The sequence below is a fragment of the Enhydra lutris genome, unplaced genomic scaffold (genome assembly GCF_002288905.1).
Source record: "Enhydra lutris kenyoni isolate GAN:26980312 unplaced genomic scaffold, ASM228890v2 scaffoldscaffold55, whole genome shotgun sequence".
NCBI lineage: Eukaryota > Metazoa > Chordata > Mammalia > Carnivora > Mustelidae > Enhydra > Enhydra lutris.
In genome coordinates, this window is record NW_019154139.1 from 7,997,049 (window position 1) to 8,019,047 (window position 21,999).

A 21,999-nucleotide genomic window follows, 5' to 3' on the forward strand; every position below is an offset into this window, starting at 1 on the left:
AGCAGAGGTGAGCCTTGGCAGGGAGGGGCCATATTAGTTTCCATACATAACAAAGTACCACAAACTGGGTGGCTTAAAACAACAGAATTTTATGGTCTCGCAGTTCTGGAGGCTGGAGATGTGAAGTCAAGGGGTGTGCAGGACTGTGCTCTCTCTGAAGATGCCAGGGAAGGGTCTGTTGCATGACTCTCTCCCAGCTGCTGGTGGCCTCAGGCCTTCCTTGGTTTGTAGATGGATCACCCCAGTCCGTCATCTCCCCATGGTGTTCTCTCTGTGTCTTCACATTATCTTCCCTGAGTGTGAATTTGTTCATGTCCAAATTCCCTTTTTTATAAGGACACCAGTCATATTGGATTAGAACCCACAATGATGATGACCTCATCTGGACTTGGGTAAATCCATAAGATCCTATTTCCATATAAGATCATATTCTGAGGCATTGGGATTAGGACTTCATCATACCTCCTTTTGGGGGATGCAATTCAACTCATAACAGAGGGCAAGCAAGAATCGCACCTGGGAGAGGAGAAGAGGTTCTTCAGGCCACAGATGTACAATGGCAGAGAGGTGTGAGGTCCAGGGTGCAATTACTGGGGGTGGAGGGCAATGAGGCTGGGGCCAACTGGAGGAAAAGCATGTGATTGAAAGTGACATAATACAGTATGTGGACTTTGGAATCAAGGATACCTGAATTTGAAGCTTGACACTGCCACTAGCTCTGTGACCTTGGGCAAGTCATTTAGCCTACGTCACAACTGGCTCATCTCTAAAATGGGCATAAAGCTCTGTCTACCATGAAATGCTGGTGGGGAGATTAAGTAAGTTACTAAACAAATATAGTACTGAACATCATGCTTAGTACAAGGATGGCCTTTACAAAAATAGAAGCTACTCTTTTTTTTTTCTTTTAACAAAGGATGTTGCCCTTCTGTGTAGCCTGAGATCACTACTATTCATCATGAATCAAGGAGATGGTTTTGCAGATAATTAAGTGAATGACTTTCCATCCCATCCATCTCTGACCTTCTAGAAAGTTTTCCCCCTGGTTGTCCTCTGAGATTTAGATATGAGGTTGGGGCACTCAGGGTAGGTTGCCCATCCCTGTTAAAACAGAAACCCCACCTCAAAAGGAATCCCCTCCCCTCCATCACCATGACCCCCCCCATTTCCACAATCTCAGAATTTAGGTGTAATTAGTAAGTCATTGCTAATTGCAGAATTAAGTTTAGCCTGGTCTCATCAACCAGCCTCCAAGATGGGATGCTGCCTTGCTTTTTCTGACCTCCTCAACTCAAACCACAGGATCAGTTTGACTCACTGCAAATCATGAGGCTGGGAGAATGAGGAGGTTTGGGGTATTTGTGGTTTTCCATCCAAATACTCAATGGAAAAAAGAAAAAAAAAAGACAAGTATCTCATTGAATAACAGGGAGAAAAAGCCTAGCTAAAATAATTTTTTTCTAGTAATAAAGCATAAAGAATCAACTATTATTATTAATTTGAGCTGAGTAAAATATTATTGTTAACAGTAAAAAAGAAACCAATTTTTAAAATGGGCAAAGGGTATGAACAGACATTTCTCCAAAGAAGATATGTAAATGGCCAATAAGTACATGAAAAAGATGTTCAACATGACTTATCATTGGTGAAATGCAATTGAAGACCAAAATAAGACCACTTAAAAAAAAATAAAACCACTTTACACTCATTAGGATGGTTATTATTGAAAAGAAAGAAAGGAAGGAAGGAAGGAGGAAGGAAGGAAGGAAGGGAGGTAGGCAGAGGGGGAGGAAGAGAGGAGCACCTAGCTGGCTCAGTTGGTTAAGCATCTGCCTTTTGCTCAGGTTATGGACTCAGGTCATGATCCCGGGGTCCTGGGATCAAGCCCTGCATCCTAGAACTGAGCCCCGCATTGGGCTCCTTGCTCAGCAGGGAAGCTACTTCTCCCTCTCCCTCTGCTTGCTGCTCTCCCTGCTTGTGCCCTCTCTCTCTCATTATCTTTCTTTCTCTCTCTGTCAAATAAATAAATAAATAAAATCCAAAAGAGAGAGAGAGAGAGAGAGAGAGAAAAAAAGACTATTGTTGGGAAGGCTGTGGGGAAATTGGAGAACCCCTGTGCATCGCCAGAGGGAAGGTAAAATGGTGTAGCCACCATTTTCTTTTTATGCAAAGTTAAGCATAGGATTGCCATATGATTCAGCAATTTCACTTTTGGCTATAAAAAAAAATTGAAAGTAGGATCTCAAACAGATATTTGTACACCCATGTTCCTAGCAGCATTATACCCAATAGCCAAATGGTAGACGCAGCCTAAATATCCACTGACAGATGCATGGATAAACTCTCTCTCTCTCTCTCTCTCTATATATATATATATATATATAGTTTATATATACAGGTGATATATACATACAATGGAATATTACTCAACTTTGAAAAAGGAATGAGATTTTGACATATGCTATCACGTGGAGAAACTTAAAGGCCTTATAATAATTGAAATAAGCCAGACACAAAAGGACAAATACTGTATGACTGCACTTATATGAGGTACGTAGAGTAGCCAAAATCATAGAGACAGGAAATAGAATGGAGGTTGCCAGGAGCTGTGGGGAAGAATGGGGAATTGGTTTAATGGGTGTAGAGTTTCAGTATGGGAAGACCAAGAAATTCTGGAGATGGGTAGTGGTGACAGTCCCACAATGATGTGAATTACTTAATGCCACTGAATTGTACACTTGAAAAATTGTTAAAATAGTTATATCTATATATCCTTTGTTGTGGTAAAAATACATGTAATTAAAATTTACCATCTTTTAGATGGTAAATTTAGACTATTTCTAAGTGTATAATTCAGTTGTTATGTGTATTTTACCACAATAAAAAACAAAATAAAAACTGATGGGGTGCCTGGATGGCTCAGTCAGTTAAGCAACCAACTCTTGATCTCAGCTCAGGTCTTTGATCTCAGGGTCATGAGTTCAAGCCCCATGTTGGACTCCACACTGGGAGTGGAGCCTACTTTAAACCACACACACACACATACACACACACACACACATTTGATAGTTCAGGAAATAAACAAAAATTTCATGACTAGTCCCTTTATTTGGTGTTCTTAATGTATTTCTTTAGTGAATGTCAACATATGGAAGAGTTTCCCTGCAGTCACTTGGAACTTGGGTTTGCCTAACCTGTGAGGTCCTAAGTCCCTATTCTGGAATCCTTCCACCATAGGGGACTTTAGGTACTTAATCCTCACAGTTGGAGAGACAATATTTTCTGGGAAGTAGATGAAGGAGCAGTGTAGGAGGCAGTCACTGGGATTGGGGAGATGGTGTGATGGGGCCCAAGGAGAGAAACGGTATTTGTTAGGTATGGAGAGGGGGAAAGGAGCGAAGAGATCAATTTCGTGATCTTTACCCACTTCTTGGACTCTCTCTCTGTACCTCACAGTGGCCCCTGCAGTTCTCTGACGCTGGGGCTATACATAGCCCCAGGTTGAATGAGGAGGAAAGGAAAATTCCATTCATTCCTCAAACCAGCAACCAGCCCTACCCTCAGCCCACCATTCCCATCAGTGATGTCATGACAACGGTCCTGCTGGCAACCCACCCCTTCCCTCTGCACACGCTTGTGCTTACTCTTATCCAGTGGCACCTGCAGGGTCGGGCTGGAGAAGGATGTGTTGACACAGTTGCCCTACCCCCATTCTAATCTCCCTGCCTCCCTTCCTTCTGCATTCCCCCCTCTTCCTCTTGACTTCTCCAACTCTCCCCCAATCCTCTCCCTTCCAACCTGTTTACATTTCCACCCACTCACTTTGTCTCAACCTACTTTGCTTCAGTGTCAGTTTTCAGTTGAGGTTGAGAACTGAAGGAAGGGGTGTTCCCCTCCCTAGGGGTTGCGTGGGGGGGGGCGTGGGGGGGATCCTTAGCCTGTCCCCTGCATTTCCTGGGAGAGGCCACCTGACCTATTTCATCTCCCAGACTCCTCCTTGAAGGGGTGGGGGAGTGGACAGACCCCCAGGAAGCCTTTCACAGGCAACCCAGGTGCAAGAAACCCTCCTTTTCTGGAACCAGTGGGTAGGAGCTGCCTCAAGGCTTCCCAAAGAATCTTTTTTCTTTTGTTGGATGTGCATCTGAAATAGATTGGGAGCTTACCTGTGGCAGCTGGAGACCCCACTGTGAGTGAGTAGGGCAAACTAACGGGTCAGGTTCTTGGCTCCCCCACCCTGCTACAGAGGTGGAGGGGAACACAAGCCTCCAAATACTACAGCTCATGATCACGATAAGAAAGAACTGCCCAGGGGTGCCTGGGTGGCACAGTCCGTTGGACTGCTGACTCTTGGTTTCAGTTCAGGTCATGATCTTGGCGTCACGGGATCGAACTCTGCATTGGGGTACAGTCCACTTAAGGCTCTCTCTCCCTCTCACTTTGCCCCTCCACCTCTCTCTCTCTCTCTCAAATAAATAACATCTTAAAGAAAAAAAAATAATAAAAAGAGCTGGTCTGGTCGTGAACGGAAGTTTGCTAAGCCGCCTACCTGCTGCAACTCCGCAGTGAAAAATAACCAGCAAGAAATTACGGATGCATCTGAACAAGTTGGGAGCTCACGATTTGTTGTCACTGTCTCAACGATTTGTTGTCACTGGCTCAACGTCTGCTGTGAGGTTTGCCCCTGGACTCCTGGTTCCCAGCTCCTCTCAGTGAAGAAACTTGAGAAGCAGCAGCCTTGCCTGCCGCCCAGCGGCCCATCTGTCATCTTCCTGCTCAACGCCGGATCTTGGCAGCCACAGGAGGCAGGCTCAGGCCGCCCCAGAAGCCAGCCCCGACTGGTGACTCAGCGGGGGAGGTGGCAGGTGGGACTTGGGGCCTGAGGGGCCAGCACGGATGACGACCCAAGTGCTTTGGAGCAGAAGACAGGAAGCCGAGTCCTGAGCCCAAGACAAGCAGCAGAACTGCAATCTAATGAGTTCACGTTAATTCCCTTTGTGGGACTGAACCCTTCCTGTGGGTTTAGCCTCCCCAGCTTCTTGCTTTCTAAGACGCAGCTTGACCAAGGTCTAGGTTCCACAGCCAAGTGACCCTCTTTCCCTTTTTGGCCACTCACCCCCACCCCCAAGCCCAAGCAGTTCTGCAGGAGCATTCAAAGAGATGTGGGTAGAGATTTTCCTTTATTCGTTTTTATTTTGGAGAGGAAGGGCTGGAGCAAAAAGATGATGCTAACGCAGCAGGCATCACAATGACCCTTGCACATGCAGGCGCTGACGGACACTCACTCTGGATCTGGTGATTAACAAATGTGCCTCATGATGACAATGTCCCCACAGCCGCAAAAGCCCCCTTGCTCCTCCTCATTTTTCTTAATTTTAAGACTTCTGTGCATACCCACCCAGTTAGCCTTGTCATTCTCAATAAGTGATTCTCCTACAAATTGGGTTTTTACTCCTGTGGGCGCAGAGCCCTGCCCCACACTCCCCCAAAATTAAGCATGCATCCCCTAAAGACACAGGGAGATTGACAGGATGCTGGAACACAGAGAGGTGGCATGCTTCATTTCTCATCATCCTCCAGCGTGGGAGAAAGGCTGCCCTCCATCACACCAGTGAGAGATGGGAAAGAATGTTGAGGCCATACCACTTTCCCATTTCCCCAGGACCCTGTTGTAGGCCCCCCACTCACACCCTGGCCTTCCCAGATCTCGAATTAACCAGCAATTGAGAAAAAAATCTGTGGGAGCTACAAGATGTAGGGCTCAGCTGAGCATTTAAAACAAAATTTTCTTCTTGCTCGGTTTCTGTTCAATCCAAAGGTCTCTTCCTACTCTCCCAAGGGGATTTCTGATGCTTAAAGCCCCCAGATCTGGCTCCCAGCCTCCCCAGCAATTTGTGGACCCTGTGGAATGATTTAGTTGCCGCAACCCCTCACCACCCAGCCTCCTTGCGTTCTCCCAGAGGGGTCTTTGGTTTTTCTCAGTGTCTCTCCCCACCAGTTTGCTGTTCTGTCCTAACTTGGAGGTGCCTGGGGCGGCAGGAGAAGGGTCAGGTGCCTTTGCTTTCTGTCCTCTCCTCATCGGCTGTCTGGGCATTGCTGATGGCTCGAAGCTGCCCCTGGGCGGCAGGCTTCACTGACAGGACCAAGCGTTTGCGGAATGTCTCACAGAGCACGATGTATACGAAGGGGTTGAGGCAGCTGTTGGCATAGCCCAAGCTGATGGCGGCGTTGTACAGGTAGACAAAGGTGAGGGTTGGGCGGCTGATGGACAACTGGGTCAGCTGGAGCACATAGTAGGGAGCCCAGCACACAAAGAAGACCAGGCAGATGGCGATGGCCGTACGAGTCACCCTCTTGGTCCGCAGCCGGATGCTGCGTTGAGAGGCAGGAGCTACAGAGGACGTCATGCGCTGCAGGATCCTCACGTACGCGGCAGTGATGACCACGAAGGGCAGGGCAAAGGCCAGGAAGAACTGGTACAGGGTGAACCAGTAAAGGTCAGTGTCTGGGTTGGGCAGGCGGATGCCGCAGCCCACCGTGCCCCCGGGGAAGGGGATGAGCCTAGCGTAGAGCCACACGGGGGTGATGCTGATGAAGGAGAGGGCCCACAGGAGGCAGATCACCAGGGTGGCCACAGAGGGCTTCCGGAACTTGGTGGAAGAGATGGGGTGGACAGTGGCCAGGTAGCGGTCAATGGCCATGGCCGTCAGGATGTAGGTACTCGTGAACTGACTGTTGGCGTCCATGGCCGTGATCAGTGTGCACATGGTTTCTCCAAAGTGCCAGACGCCATTGCCCATGAGCTGGTGGATCATGAAGGGCATGCCCAGGAGAAAGAGGAGGTCCACTACCGAGAGGTTGATGATGAAGATGTCGGGGACGTTGCTGCACCAGTGCAGTTTGGACTTCTTCACCACCGCGAAGATGACTGTGGAGTTCCCGATGATGCCCAGGAGGCAGATGGTGCCGAACACAGAAGGCATGATGATGTTGATGTAGGAGACACTCCCTGTGCGAGGAGGTGGCCCTGGGGACAAAAGGAGCAAATGTTGACCCTTTGACATGGACTCCTCTCTAAGGGCTGACATCCTCCCGGAGTGCCCAGCCTCCAGCAATGACATGCTTGCCTACCTCTCTTCTTTCCATCTCAGCTCAAGGCTCACCATTCATCTGGAACCCTTTCCTACCAATCTCCCCACACTGCTGCTAATCCTGTCCCCTTGCCCTCCTCCACCAGTTCCCTGGCTAATTTCCCAGATTCTCCCACACCACCTGTTAGTTGAGGGACCCAGTCCTCTACTTCCTGCATTTTCTCAGAAGGCACAGAATCAAGAACCACAGCTGTCTGCAGAGAATTATTCTGTGGGCTCGCGGGCTTCCCCAGGAAACCTCGTCGACATAGCCAGAAGGACATGAACATGTGTGTCGTGTGTGTGCGCGCATGCGGGAAAGCAACCGCATGCATGGACGGACACATGCATGTGTTTTCTCTTCTGTCTGCAGTCCTGATCATCTCATTTTAGAAATCGCTGATTGGGAGCCGTGTGCTGATTCCTAGGTGTATCTGTGGGCTACTGTCTTGCGGAGGGAGGCTTTTGCCCATCAGGCCCGCAGCCCTCCCTCCCTTCTCCTGGGTTCCTGTGGGGGAATTCCTTGGTCTGTATCATCTGAGCCTGGGCATCCCATGTAAGCAGAGACTGAAGCTGCAGTCTCTGTGTGTTGCAGCCTTGCCGCCTGAGAATTTTCTGCACACAAGCCTTTCCTCTTTTTCCTTCTTTTCCTCCTTCAGTGCTAGAATTTCAGGGCATCTCAGCTCTGGAAATGTCAGGAACCTTCATTCACCCGGAAAGTTAATCCCCTCAAGGCTCTGTGAGTTAGCCCTTCCCCGGGGCCTTTCCCAGGGGTCAGGAAGGATGCTTCAGATCCCATTACCGCAGTTTCAGTAAAAACACAAGGGGATCCGTGAATGAGTGAGCTTCCCCTCTCTCCTCGCATACCATCCTCTGGCTTCTCTTGCTTGCTTTTCCAGCCTGGAATTTTTTTCTACAAAGCATTTGGAACTCCTGGGTGAGTCTTCCCCTGTCTCCGTCACCGTCACCGGCGGGCCACCATCCCCTGCCACTTCTGAACGCGCCTTTGCCCTCTTCTCAGCCCCCGCCCCAGCTGCCCCTGCCTGCCCCGCCCCCTTCTCCCCTTCCCCTCCCGACAAAGCGGACTGCAGGTCTCCTCCCCAAGAACTGTAATAAAGTTTCCGGAGCAGTTAGGCTCAGAGGTGAAACCTTCCCATTACCCACCCCCAGGCGCAGGGGAGGGAGGACTCCCCTCCAGCACTACTCACCGGCCGAGGTGAGGTTATCGGGGCCATCCGAGGTGTTGCTGGCATTGGGGCCAGTGGTCAGCAGCGAGGCTCCCAGGTCCATCCTGCCGCTGCCCGTCGCCTGCTCGCCCGTCCACCCACGCAGGCTGCGGCAGCGCCGCCCGCCCGTCCCGGAGCACGAGCCCCGCAGTCCGGAAGGGGGTCTTCCTGGCGCTGTGGCAGCGTCTGCCGCCTCCAAGCCCCGCTTCTCTCCCCACTCCCTCCTTCCCCGGCTCCCACTGACATCACCTAGACACATTAACATTCGGAAGCAGATGCACATTAACCTCTTCAGTTCCGAGCAGCCGCTCCCCGCTTCCGACTGCCCGCGGAGCCCAGGGGCCTCGGGGAAGCCAGCGGGAGCCGGGCTCAGGCAACCCCATCAGGGAGGGGGCTTCCTTCCCAAGTGCTCGTGTGCTCCCAGGAGCTCGCTGCATGTGAGGATCCAGGTCCCTGCAAAGACAAATGAGGAGAGAATCCTCCTCCCATCCTCCGTCCTCCTCCCAGGGACAGAATGAGCCTGGCCTAGTCCCTAACCCCACATGTGGGTGGCTGGACCAAGTGGGCCAAGTGGCCAGGGGCAACTCCTCATGGATCTTGCAGATGGCAAGCTCAGACCACAGCATGCCTGTCCCCTAGACCACCCTCAGCTCCTTCCCAGTGCCATGCTGGACTCCAACCAGCATCCTGCCTAGCCCGCCAGTGTCCATCAGAAGCCCCATTGTCTGCAGCTGAGCTGCTGACCAGCACTCAGAAGTGACGCAGGTCACTATGCTGGTGATGGCCAGGGTCTTAGGGACCAGTAGGAGACAAACTACCCTCTGCACAGAATTAAGGACAAGCTTACAGAGATTTTATTTTTCTAAATGCTCCAGGGTCCTCCAGGTTTTACCTGAGACTTCTCGAGACAAATTTCGGAGCATAGCAGCCCCTCCTCCCAAAAAGTCATCTACCAGGAACAGCCTTAAAGGGCAAAGCATTAAGTGAATTAAGTGAATTCTTGACGGATGAATTAAGTGAATTCATGGTCAAGGTGTCCTGCCGCCAGCCTCCAGTGCCCTCCCAGCCACGAGCTGCCACCACACCGACCGCCAGACTCCAGAGCAGGGACTTCTGGATAAGCACAGTCTGATCGCACTTGCTTTTTCAGTCTTATTTATGAATGAGTTTTTATTGAGTACTTACTATTTGCTGAGCATTGTTCAAAGTTCCATAGTGAAAAAAAACAGTAGGGGCACCTGGGAGGCTCAGTCGGGTTAAGCATCTGATTCTTGATCTCAGCTCAGGTCTTCATCTCAGGGTTGTGAATTCAAGCCCGACACTGGGCTCCATACTGGGCATGGAGCCTACTTAAAAATACATAAATGAATAAAAAATAAAGTCCCGAGTCCCTGTCCTCATGGAGGTTATATTCAAGTTGGGGTGAGGTGGTGGGGGGGATAGAAAATATACAAAAATTTAAAAAGACAATTTCTGAGGTTGGTGATCAGTGCTATGAGATATAAAGCAGGGTGAGGAGCCAGGGAACGCTAGGGGAGGTGCAGGTTGCTGTTTTACATAGGAAAGCCTCTTTGGGATGTGTTTTAAGAAGAATCCTCAGGGAAGTGAAGAAGCATGCTTGGAAATAGCTGGAAGAAGATCTTTCTGGGCACTAGGAATAGCCAGTGCAAAGGCCCTGAGGCAGGAATGTGCTGAGTGCAGAGCAAAGAATGATAATACTGGCTATTGCAAAGCAAAGGAAGATTAGCGGATGACATCAGAGAGGAAACAGTGGGAAGGGCAGATTCTGTTAGGCCTTGTCAGCCATTATAAGGACTTTGGCTTTTCTTTTAGGTGAAATGGGGTCACCAGTTTTCAGCTCAGGAGGGACATGATCAGACATGTTTTAAAGGGATCAGTCTGGGGGCACATGGATGGCACAGCCAGCTCGGCGTCCAACTCTTAGTCTCGGCTCCGGTCATGATCTCAGGGTCATGAGATCATGCCCCCTCGCCTGCACTGGGCTCTGTACTCAGGGTGGAGGTTGCTTCAGATTTTCCCTGCTCTCTCTAAAATAAGCAAATTTTTAAAAATAATGAAAGGATCAGTCTCTGTTGGATAGCAATTGAAAAGTTATTTTAGCTTGCATTCCCTTGAAAGCAGAGCCTGAGACAGGACTTATGTATACATGAGCTTTTCTGAGAGATGGCCCAAGCAGCAGGCATGAGGGAGTAGGGACAATGAGATGGGAAAGGAGAAAAAGCCGACCTACGGGTTCATTAGTAAGGTCGCTGCTGTGGGCTGGAGCTTGAGTTTACCAGGATCCTTGAAAAGTGCAGACTGTTTCCCAGATTTATCTGCCTGAAGCATGGGAGGCAGGAACGTTTATCCAGTTATCCTGTCCCCCACTGGTTGAAGGTTGCCCCTTGCATGTTAACTCTGCACTTCCGGGCATGTGGGTAAAGCAGGCTCCTATAGCATCAAGCATTAATGGGGCAGAGAGCCAAGAGATGTGCATCTCACACTCCAGGCAAGAAGCAAGTAAATCTTGTGCTGGAACCAAAAGGACTCCAACAGCATTGAAATCCAGGGCAAAAGGCCAACAGGTATGAGGTGTGCACTAGAGGCAAGACGCTATACGCGCAGGATCAGCTGAGCTCACGTACGACCATCCACGGCAATTGGAAGTGAAGTCAGAGGTGGCCAGGGGAAATGCAATGTGAGTTACCAGAAGTATCCAATATAAAAGGCTACTGCAGTAATCCAGTGGGAAGAGGATGGTGTCTCAGATCAGGAAGGTGGAGGTAGGGGAGAAATGGTGGGCTTCTGTACCTTATGTAGAAGCCCAGGGGATTTGCTGAAGAATTGGATGAGACATGTGTGAGAGAAGGAGGCTTTGGGGTGATGCCCAGCTTTGGGGCCCAAACAGTTGGAAGAATGCAGCTGTCATTTACTGAGATAAGGAAGCCTTTGGGAGAAGAAGATTTGGAGGAGAAACTAAGAATTCTGTTTTGGATCCATTATTCAAAATGCCTATTAACATCTGAGTGGAAAAGTTGGGTGGTAGTCAGATTGGAGTCAGAAGTTCAAGGGAGAGGTCATGCCTGGAGATATAACGTTAGACTGCTGACTCTGGATGAGCTCACCCAGGGAGTGCGGGTGAGTACAGAAGAGTTGTGAGGACTTGACGCTGAGACATTCCAAAGCTTATTGGGTTGGGAGAATGAGCATCATGACCCATTCTTTCCTCTTCTTCCACCTGCCATGGTCTCCCCCCTCCGTCCTTCTATCCAACCATCCATCCATCCATCTGTCTATCCATCCATCCAATAAGTCATCCCATCCAACAAATCATTCTTTTTTTTTTTTTAAGATTTATTTATTTGTTTGACAGAGATCACAAGTAGGCAGAGAGGAGGCAGAGAGAGAGGAGCAAGCAGACTCCCCACTGAGCGGAGAGCCCGATGCGGGACTCGATCCCAGGACCCTGGGACCATGACCCGAGCCGAAGGCAGAGGCTTTAACCCACTGAGCCACCCAGGCGCCCCCAACAAATCATTCTTGAGCTCCTGCGACGTAGCAGGCACTGTCCATACAGTAAACAAAAACAAACAAGTGCCTGGTATCAATGAGGTTCGATTTAAGCGGGGAGAGGCAGATAATAACAAGCAAGCTAATAAGTAAACAAGATGTCCTTTTCATGGTTGAGATCCAGATGAGTCCAGGTAACTTCATCATGAAGGGATTAAAGTGTTTGTAAAAAGGCCTGGCTCCAAAATTATGCCACCCCCTCCCACCATCTGCGCTAGCAGAATGACTCGGCCTGATTGGAGGATTTTAAACCATGACCAAACAGCAAGGGCAGGTTTGTATCTTTCCAGCTTTTGCACGCTTGGGGGGGCTGGTGTTTTTGAACACTGAGCTGGTCAACCACAGTGGCAGCCACGCAGGCTGATTACTCATTGTGATAGGTGTCGCCACGGGAATGAACAGGGTGCTGGGAGTGACGGGTTCTTCAGGGACTGAGGTCCTTTAGAGAGGAGAGTTTAGGGTGACCTCTTTGAGGAGGCATTCCAGTGGAATCCTGAACATCCATTCATCACAAATGATTGAACCAGTCACAGCAATCTCCTTCCTCTTGCCAGTGACCATTTCAGGAATGAGCATGGCTACTGGCTGCCCATGTGCACCCTTCAAACCCTTTTGGCCACACGTAGTTTATTTTCCATCCATTGCTTCATTGACCCACTCTGCATGGTCCCTGACCGTCTTCCTGTACAAGTAACAGGTACAGGTGTGACTCGATGCTGCTGTGTCTCAGGCCTGCACTGTGTGCCTTTTACTCTCCTTCCTGGATCCTCTCCACTGCTTTTATAACTTAGAATATGGGGACCCATGAAAGTGCCTGTGCGTGAACAACCGGAAGTGTAGGGAGAGTTAACACTCCTTAGGGTGAACCTTTAACCAATGGAGGGTGGGAGGTGGAGGCCACAGAAAGATGCTTTTCTCCTTTCCTCCCAGGACATATGGTCCTGAGACACATTTCATATGGCTTCTCAGCAGTCCTGTGGGATAGGGCAACGGGTCCCTTGTAGTAGTCGCCAACTCAACATTCTTACGTGGTGCTCCCTGCTCCTCTGCTGTGCTCCTCTGTCCTCACTTCTGAGTTCTAGAATCACACTTTCCAGTCAAACACCTGAGCTAATACTTTGACTCTGGCTCTGTGTTCTGAGAACCCAAGGCTAAGGCGTGTGGCCCGTTCCTGCCCACGGTAAAGGGGAGGAGTGTCGAGGTGGGAGGCACTTGGCAAAGTTTGCCTTCTTCTTACAAAGAGGACACAGGAAGAGAGGATCCGCTGTGCCTCCTCTGACCTCTGCTGTGCCTGGACATGACACCTGGAGCACCTGCAGCCATTTCTAGTACTTGGAGCCATTGAAAGAATCTACATTGATTGAATGAATCAGGGCGTCAGGAAAATCCAGAACAAACTCACATAGGGAAGTGGGGGAGCATTTAATAAAGGGACTGTTTACCAAGGTTACAGGAAAGGAGAAGGGACGGTGGAGGAGTGTCCCAGGGAAGCAGCAGCAGGAAGCCATGACCACTCTTCAGCCCGGAGGCCAAGGGGCAGGGAGCAGTTGTCAGTGAGAGCTGCCTCGGGAGCTGTGGCCTTCAGTCAAAGAGGCCACCAACCCACAGCAACTGGGTAAAGAAGGAGCCAGAGAAGAACTAACCTGACCTCGCTTATCTCTGCCTGTGGAGGCCCAGGGAGGGGTGGATAAGTGTGGAGAGTGGCTTGGAAGGGGCAGATAGAATGTCAGCCCTCTGACCCAGGGAGAGGGATCCGAGCTGAGACAAGGTATTTAATATACATCATTTTGTTATTAATCCTTGAAACGACTAGGTATTTAATTCTCTTCCTTGGATAGATGAGGAAGTGGAGTTCCACAGGGTAGGTTTTCTGGCAGACTCTGGGATGGAGAGAGGGTGTCAACTGTTCACTGCGAGATGACCCTTGGGGGAGGGAGAAAGGAGAGGGAGGACACAGCTTGTGAGGCAGACCCGACAAGGGCTGGACAGCCCTGTGGGAAGCTCCAGGACCAGCAGTCCCACATTAGGTGGAAATGGCAGGGCCCTTGTCCACCATCTGCCCAGACGAGTGGCCAGGAGTCACTCAAAGAAGAGTGTGAACCCCACTGGAAAGCTGAGGCTGAGCCCAAAGGGGCCAAGTACCGCCAGCTGAACCATACTCCTCTCCTCATCCCTGTGCTCAGTTGGGCATGAAGCAAGAGAGAATCCAGGCTCGTTCCACAGGCCGCAGCTTGCCCCAAAGCCAGGGGCTGGGATTCAGAGCTTTCCAGTCAAGAGCCCTGAAACCCCCAGACAAGGCCACGCTGAACGGATTTTTCGACCTACTCTCCTCTCAGCCATCTGGCTCTGAGCTGTTGCTCAGCCTTGCCCAAGCATAGACATGAAGAAGGTCAAGTCTAATGATAAATCCTTTCTTCTCTCATCCACATGTCCCCAGTCACATGCCCTACCCAGGACACCCCAGGGGTTTGGTATATCTTCCTGACCCCCCAGTGCTGATATCCCCTGTCCTGTACTTTTCAGGGCGTGGCTGCCATCTGCATGTTTTGGAGGGTTACTGGGGTCACGGCACAGGATTCCACTGGGTCCCCTCACTCCTGCCCTGCCTCTTCCTCTATCCTCTCCACCAAACAGCAGGAGTATTCTTGCTGAGATGTAAATTTCATCACTCTACTCCACTGTTGAAAACACATTAGTGGCTCCCAATGGCTTTCAAAGTAAAGTTAAACCCCTAACAGAAAGTAACGGACATGACATTTTGCCGGCAGGGGCGGTGGGGCAGCCGCCAGGAGTGACAGCACAGCCTCTGACCCAATTCCCAAGCCTGAGTCAGTCCCTGACCCAGACCCTTGGAAGAAGTGGAAGCTGGCATGGATACTCCCAAGAGGGAATGCTACAGTAACACGACGAGTCACAGGACAAGTATGGGCTTTGAGTCTTCTCCAGCCTTCCCCAGAGGGGTCTGGAACCATCTACCAGTCTGTAGACTGTGCACAATGAAAAAATTAATACTCAGACCTTTCGGTGCTCATCAGGCTCTGAGCTAATACTAAATCCTGGGGACCCAGAACGCCACTGGCCTCTCCTGGCCAGCGGGGAAGTTGAGGTGCGTCAAGTAACAGGTGGAGTTTGACTACAAAGACTTCCCAATTAATGCCCTTAATTATATAGCTGGAATAGATACCCCAGCCATTTGGCAGAATTACAGTATTGGCTCTTGGATTGGCAGAGGGAGGGATTCGATGATGAGAAAAGTCAAATGGAAATCCTTCCTCACCAAGTGATAAGCCAAAAGCTGTAGTGCCCCACTTGGAGAATTGAGGAGATTAATAATGTCATTGAGGCCTTTCAAGATGCAGGGGTCATAGTTTTATCATGCACCCACTTTACTCTCAGTTTGGCCAGTGAAGGAGCAGATGGGCCTTGGAGAGTGACAGTGGATTACCATAAACTTAATTACAGGGTGACTCCAACCGCAGCTGCCACTTCAGATGTGGGATCACTGTGGGAGAAAAGAAACACGGTCCCGACACCTGGTGCACAGTGATTGATCTGGCAAGTGCTTTTTTCTCTATTCCAAAAGACAGAAACGATCAGAATCCTGTTTTTATTTGACAGGATCCTCAGTGAACATTCACCATCCTGCCTCAGGGCTTCATTGTCTGTCCGTCTCTGTCTCTCTCTCCTTTTTTAAGATTTTACCTTTTTTGGGTTTTTTTTTTAATAACTTTTTTTTTTAAAGATTTTATTTATTTATTTATTTATCAGAGATTGAGAGAGAGAGAGAGAGAAAGAATGCACAAGCAGGCAGAGGTGGAGAGAGAAGCAGGCTCCCTGCTGAGCAAAGAGCCCGATGCTGGACTCGACCCCAGGATGCTGGGATCATGACCTGAGCCGAAGGCAGCAGCTTAACCGACTGAGCTACCCAGGCGTCCCACCTTTTTTGTTTTTTTTTGTTTGTTTGTTTTGTTTTTTTTACCTTTTTTGGTTTTTTTTGTTTTGTTTTGTTTTTTTACCTTTTTTGGTTTTTTTAAGGTTTTATATATTTTATTTATTTGAGAGAGAGCACAAACGGGGAGGAGCAGAGGGAGAAGGAGAAACAGACTCGTGCTGAGTGGGAAGCTGGACGTGAGTCTTGATCCCAGGACCCTGAGATCATGACCTGAGCCAAAGTCAGATGCTTAACCGAATGAGCCACCCACGTGGCCCTAAGATTTTAGTTTAAAGTGATCTCTACATCCCATGTGGGGCCTGAATTTACAAGCCCAAGATCAAGAGTCAGATGCTTTACTGACTGAGCCCGCCAGGTGCCCCTTTGTTGTCTCTTTTGACCACCCCAATTCTCAGGCTTTGAACACTTCGTCATTACCCAGGACCTTATGCAAAAGTTTTGGGGTCCAGTGTTCTGAACATGTCATGATTTTTCCTCCAAAGTAAAGAACAGTTTACCTGACATCCATTACCATCAAAGAGGGGCCCCCAGAGACACACAGTTGGAAAAGGGGCAGTGATTTCCCAGAGGAGAGGGAGCAGAGTGGTCCTAGGATCACAAAACCAGGGGTTGGACCCCTGTTGGACTGGTTTGCCTTGAGCACAGGTACTGTGATTCTTACCCTAGTGTCAGACACAGCTGCCATGTCAGTCAATGGATTCCAAGTGCATCCCAAGTCTCCCGCCCCGAACTGATGCCCCCGCCACCGTTTAGACATTTACATTGTACCCTGCACTTTTCTTTCATAGCACTCATCCCAACTGCAATCGTACATTTATTTGTGTTGTTAATTATTAACTGTCTTCCACTCACTAGATTATAATTTCCATGAAGGCAGAGCCCATGTCTGTCTTATTCCTCCCTGCATCTCACAATGCCTAGCACATAGTAGATACTCAATAAATGTTGGATGAATAAATGGCTAATAGAGGAGTATATGGGGAATCCCGGAGAATGGAGGTGGGCAGAGGCGAGGCGAGCACAGACACTGCTGGCCATGCTCCCCTGCCCCAAGGCTTGCACTCAGCCACATGCTTCATGGCCAACCGGGCAGCAGTGGTCACGCCTGTGACCAGGCAGTGGGCATCTCTCCACTGTGAGGTAATCCAGAGGCTGCAGTTAATCTCTTTCTGACTGTAAGAAAGACAAAGAAGATCGCCTTCAGGGATAGAAAGATTCACCCTAAGGATCCATGGACATCACAAGGGAGCAAGGGAAAGGAGCTGGAGTAAAAATTATCGCATGAGACTCAGACACGTCTACATCATGGAGGAACCTTGAAGACATTATCCTAAGTAAAATAACCAGACACAAAAGGACAAATAATGTATGATCCCACTTGTGAGAGGTACCCAGGGTAGTCAAATTCATAGGGACAGAAAGTATAATGAATTTGAAGAATTTGCCAGGGGCTGGGAGGGTGGAGAAGTTGCTATTCAATGGCGATAGAGCGTTAGTCTGGGATAACGGAAAAATAATCCTGTAGATGGATGGTGGTAATGGTTGCATAACAATGTAATTGTATTTAATACCACTGAATGCTTTTGAAAACAGTTAAAGTAAAATTTACATTATGTAGGTTTTATCACAATTTAAAAATATGTTAAACAGTTGAAAGAAAAAAAAGGGTGTTACATGCCGTAAATCAGTTCAAGAGTTTTTATAGGATTTCAAAAGCCTACTACAACTCATAGTCTCATTAAGTTGCAGCGCTGTTGCATGTTCAATGAAATATTTCTTCTTTTTTTTAAAGATTAATTTATTTATGAGAGAGAGAGAGAGAGAGAGAGCACAAGTGGGAGGGGGCAGAGGAAGAGGGAGATAGAATCCTAAGTAGAGTCCCTGCTGAGCGGGGAGCAGGACGCCCGGCTCAATCTCGTGACCCCAAGATCACGACCTGAACCGAAATCAAGAATCAGAAACTTAGTCGACTGTACCACTCAGGCGCCCTAAATATTTTTTCTTTCTTTCTTTCTTACTTTTTTTTTAAAGATTTTATTAATTTATTTGACAGACAGAAATCATAAGAAGGCAGAGAGGCAGGCAGAGGGGGGGAGGGAAGCAGGCTCCCTGCTGAGCAGAGAGCCCAATGCATTGTGGGGCTCAATCCCAGGACCCCGAGATCATGACCCGAGCCAAAGGCAGAGCCTCAACCCACTGAGCCAACCAGGCATCCCTAAATATTTTTTCTTAATAAAACATGGAAAAACTAGAAACAACACCAGTACTTTGGGCCCCAGAGATTCTAAGACATCAGGCCACATGGAGGCCTGGGGGTAGCAATGTAATATCTTTGGAAGAACAGGTCTTCTTGTGGGCACCCAGCCCTTGTACTATCCAAGAGAGACTCTAATTTTTTTTTTTTTTTTTTTTTTTTTATCGAGTATTAAGACACCAAGTCACCTCAGAACACAGGCTCTGATCTGAGGTGTCTGTGACCAGGGGCAAAAACCTGGCTTCATCTGTCAGCGCCACAAGAGTTGCACAACTGCATTACAAAGGGCTGTTTAGGCCCTACTTCCTTAAAAAGGGGCGATGTGATATTTGACCTGTGCCAAGACAATTCAATGAGGGACAGGATAGCCTTTTCATCAAATGACACTGGGACAACTGGATAGACACACACACACACACACACACACACACACACACTGAAGTTGGACACCTACCATACACAAAGATTAACTCAAAATGGATCATAGACCTAGTAGAAAGAGCTAAAACTATAAAGCTCTTAGAAGAAAATGTGGGGGTAAATCTTTATGACCTTGGGTGAGACAAAGCCTTCTCAGATATGACACCAAAAGCAAAACAGAAGAAAAAAATAGATAAATCAGACTTCAGCAGAATTTAAAACGTTGGTGCTTCAGAGGATGCCGCCAAGAATGTGAAAGGGAAAACCACAGAATGGGAGACAAATTTTTGCAAATCATCTATCTGATAGGGTATCGGATTTAGATTATAAGAACTCCTACAGGGGCGCCCAGGGGGCTCAGTCAGTTAAGTGTCTGCCTTCGGCTCAGGTCATGATCCCAGGGTCCTGGGATCGAGTCCCACATCGGGCTTCCTGCTCAGCGGGGAGCCTGCTTCTCCCTCTGCCTCCTCTGCCTGCTGCTCCGCCTGCTTTGTGCTCTCTCTCTGACAAATAAATAAGTAAAATCTTAAAAAAAAGAAAAAGAACTCCTACAACTGGGGTGCCTGGTTGGCTCAGTCGGTTGAGCAACCGACTCTTGGTTTCAGCTCGGGTCCTGATCTCAGGGTCATAAGATTGAGCCCCACATCAAACTCCACGCTTGGTGTGGAGTCTGCTTGGGTCTCTCTCCCTCTCTTTCTGCCCCTTCCCCCTGTGCACATGCTCTCTCTCTCCCTCTCTCTCAAATAAATAAATAAATAAATAAATAAGGTTGAGAGATAATAAGTGTTGGCAAGGATGTGGATACATTGAAAGCCTCATACATTATTGGTGGAAATACATGAAATAGCACAGCCACCTCAGGAAACAGTTCAGCATTTCTTTAAAATGTTAAACATAGAATTACTATGTGACCCAGGAATTCCACTCCTGGGTCTCTACCCAAGAGAAATGAAAACATATTCATAGAAAAAACTGTACATAAATGTTCATGACAACATTATTATAATAGCCCAAAATTAGAAACAACCCAAATGTCCGTAAACTGATTAGATAAATAAAATGTGGTATATCCATACAATAGATTATTCAGGCATCAAAAAGAACGAAGTATTGGGCCACCTGGGTGGCTCAGTTGGTTCGGGGTCCCACTGTTGATTTCAGCTCAGGTCGTGATCTCAGGGTTGTGATCTCAGGGTGGTGACATTGAGCCCCACATCAGGCTCCATGCTCCGCGAGGAGCCTGCTTGGCCCTCTATCTCCCCCTGCTGGCACACTCTGTCTCCAATAAATAAGTAAATAAAATCTTAAAAAAAAAAATGAATTACTGATTTATGCTACAACATGAATAAGCCTTGAAATTGTTATGCAAAATGAAAGAAGCCAGTCAGAAAGACTACACATCTTAGGACTCTATCGGTGTGCAATGCCCAGAACGGGCAAATCTCTAGAGATACAAAGTCGATTAGTGATTGCCTAGGGAGAGGCGACAGGTGAAGGTGGGGGAAAGATGGTGAGGACCAATGGGTAGGAGTCCTTTTCTAAGGTGATATAAGTACTCTAAAATTAGTTGTGGTGATATTTGCACCATTGAATATTCTAAAAATTATTGGGGGGCACCTGGCTGGCTCAGCCAATGCAGCCTGTCACACTTGATCTCAGGGTCATGAGTTCAGGCCCCACACTGGGCGTAGAGCTTACTTCAAAAATAACTAACTAATGGGGCTCCTGGGTGATTCAGTTGGTCAAGCATCCAACTCTTGATCTCTGCGCTCGTCTTGGTCTCTGGGGTCGTGAGTTCAGGCGCCATGTTGGGCTCCATGCTGTACATGTAGCCTACTAAAAAAAAAATTTTTTTTAATTAAAAAAAAACCCCTAACTAACTACATATTGAACTGTGCCCTTGAAAAGGATGTGTTTTATGGAATGGGAATTCTATCTCAAAAATCTGTTTTTAAAAAGGTGGGGGGTCAGGTGTAGTAGGAAGCCCTGAGAAATACACAGCGGCCTCTCCTGTCCTCAGGGAATATGTCTGTTCCTTGTCTTTGTGCCCTGTCTCCCGGGAGCCTCACCCAGCTGCATCTGGCCAAACATTTAGAGGAGGGGAACGCTGGCAACTGCCTCCAAGGCTCTGTGCTGAAAGGGACTTTCTGGGAAGGCCTCTGACATGCAGTGTGAAGTTGGGTCACGGCTGGTTCTGCTGACAATGCGGGAGTCAGTGATTTGGGTGAGTTTCCACTTTGGCTCTATGGCTTCTGTGCTGTGCCATCCAGTAAGTCCCCAACCTGCTCTGGGCCAAATGTAACTGTTAGAGTCAAATGGGCTGCATTTGACTCAGGATTCTCCTTGCAGGGGATTGTACTGATATTTTTTTGAGGCAAAAATGAGAGCAGCTAACATTTAAACAGTTTTTTGTGTTTTTTTCTTTTGTTTGTTTTTAACACACATGCCTTCTCTTTGTTAATCCAGTGGAACAGATGTGATCCCTGATGACAGATGTGGAAACAGAGGCTCAGAGAGTTGGGTGACTTTCCCAGAGCCTTCCAGCTGGTACAGTGGAGTTGGGCCCCAAGCCTTAGGCCTTCTGCTCTTCCGACTCCAAATTCTCCACTCCTTCCTCTCCACGGCACTCCCTTGTGATGACACATTCTTTCTACTTCCAGAAGGCCATTGAGAAAACAACTTGGCTTTCATTACTTGGAGGTGGTCTCTCCCTGGCCATCCTCCCCACTCAGTTCTATACCATCTGGTTCCTGATTTCCCCCAACTGAACTGGGCTGGGCTGACTTGCCCGGTGACAGTGAGGAAATGTTCGCAGAAAGGACGGAGGTGGGGATAGAATGAGAATCCAGTTCTTCTTTCTTTTTCTTTTTTTTTAAAAGATTTTATTTATTTATTTGACAGAGAAAGCACAAGTAGGCAGAGCAGCAGGCAAGGGAGAAGGAAAAGCAGGGAGCAATGCAGGGTCCTATCCAGGACCCTGAGATCATGACCTGAGTTGAAGGCAGACGCCCAACCAACCGAGCCACCCAGGCACCCCTAGAATCCATTTCTTTTTAGAAGAACTTCAATCCTTAATTTTTTCTTATGGCCCACAGGACCCTTCATGATATGGCCTTTGCCCACCTATCAGGCCTCTTCTCCCACCACCTCCTATTTCCACTCTATGCCCAGTGTCTTATTCAAGGATCTTAGTGTTTCCAGAAAGCACTGCATGCTCCCACAACTTTTGCACACACTGACCCCTTGGATCTTTATTTTGGCACTTCTCTCCCTTCTGCTCCCTACCTTGTCCTCCACCCAACATCCAGCCTGGCACACAGTGCAGCTGGTGGTGCCCTCCCAGGTCGATCTTCAGGTCTGTGCACCGACCCACCCCCCACCCCAGCTTCGATGAATGTTGGCTCCAGGGACTCACAGCTACCCCAGCTGTCCCCTTGGGTGGAGAATTAT

The 21,999-nt window shown here is 48.5% G+C and overlaps 1 protein-coding gene across 1 annotated transcript; it reads right to left on the reverse strand.

The window, feature by feature from the left end:
* Positions 1–5,158: 5,158 nt before the first annotated feature.
* LOC111157672 (melanin concentrating hormone receptor 1) lies at positions 5,159–8,636 on the reverse strand. The gene is made up of 2 exons (XM_022519290.1): positions 8,336–8,636; positions 5,159–7,024 (listed from the first exon to the last, which is right to left on the reverse strand). Exons 1-2 carry the CDS (start codon positions 8,634–8,636, stop codon positions 6,045–6,047), a joined length of 1,281 nt encoding a protein of 426 aa, XP_022374998.1. The 3' UTR covers positions 5,159–6,044.
* Positions 8,637–21,999: the final 13,363 nt, after the last annotated feature.

Coding starts and splice junctions, on each gene's coding strand:
- LOC111157672 (XM_022519290.1), bottom strand. CDS start 8,636: ATGTGCATCTGCTTCCGAATGTTAATGTGTCTAGGTGATGTCAGTGGG. Junction 7,025..8,335: donor CGATAACCTCACCTCGGCCG/GTGAGTAGTGCT, acceptor TTTTGTCCCCAG/GGCCACCTCCTCGCACAGGG.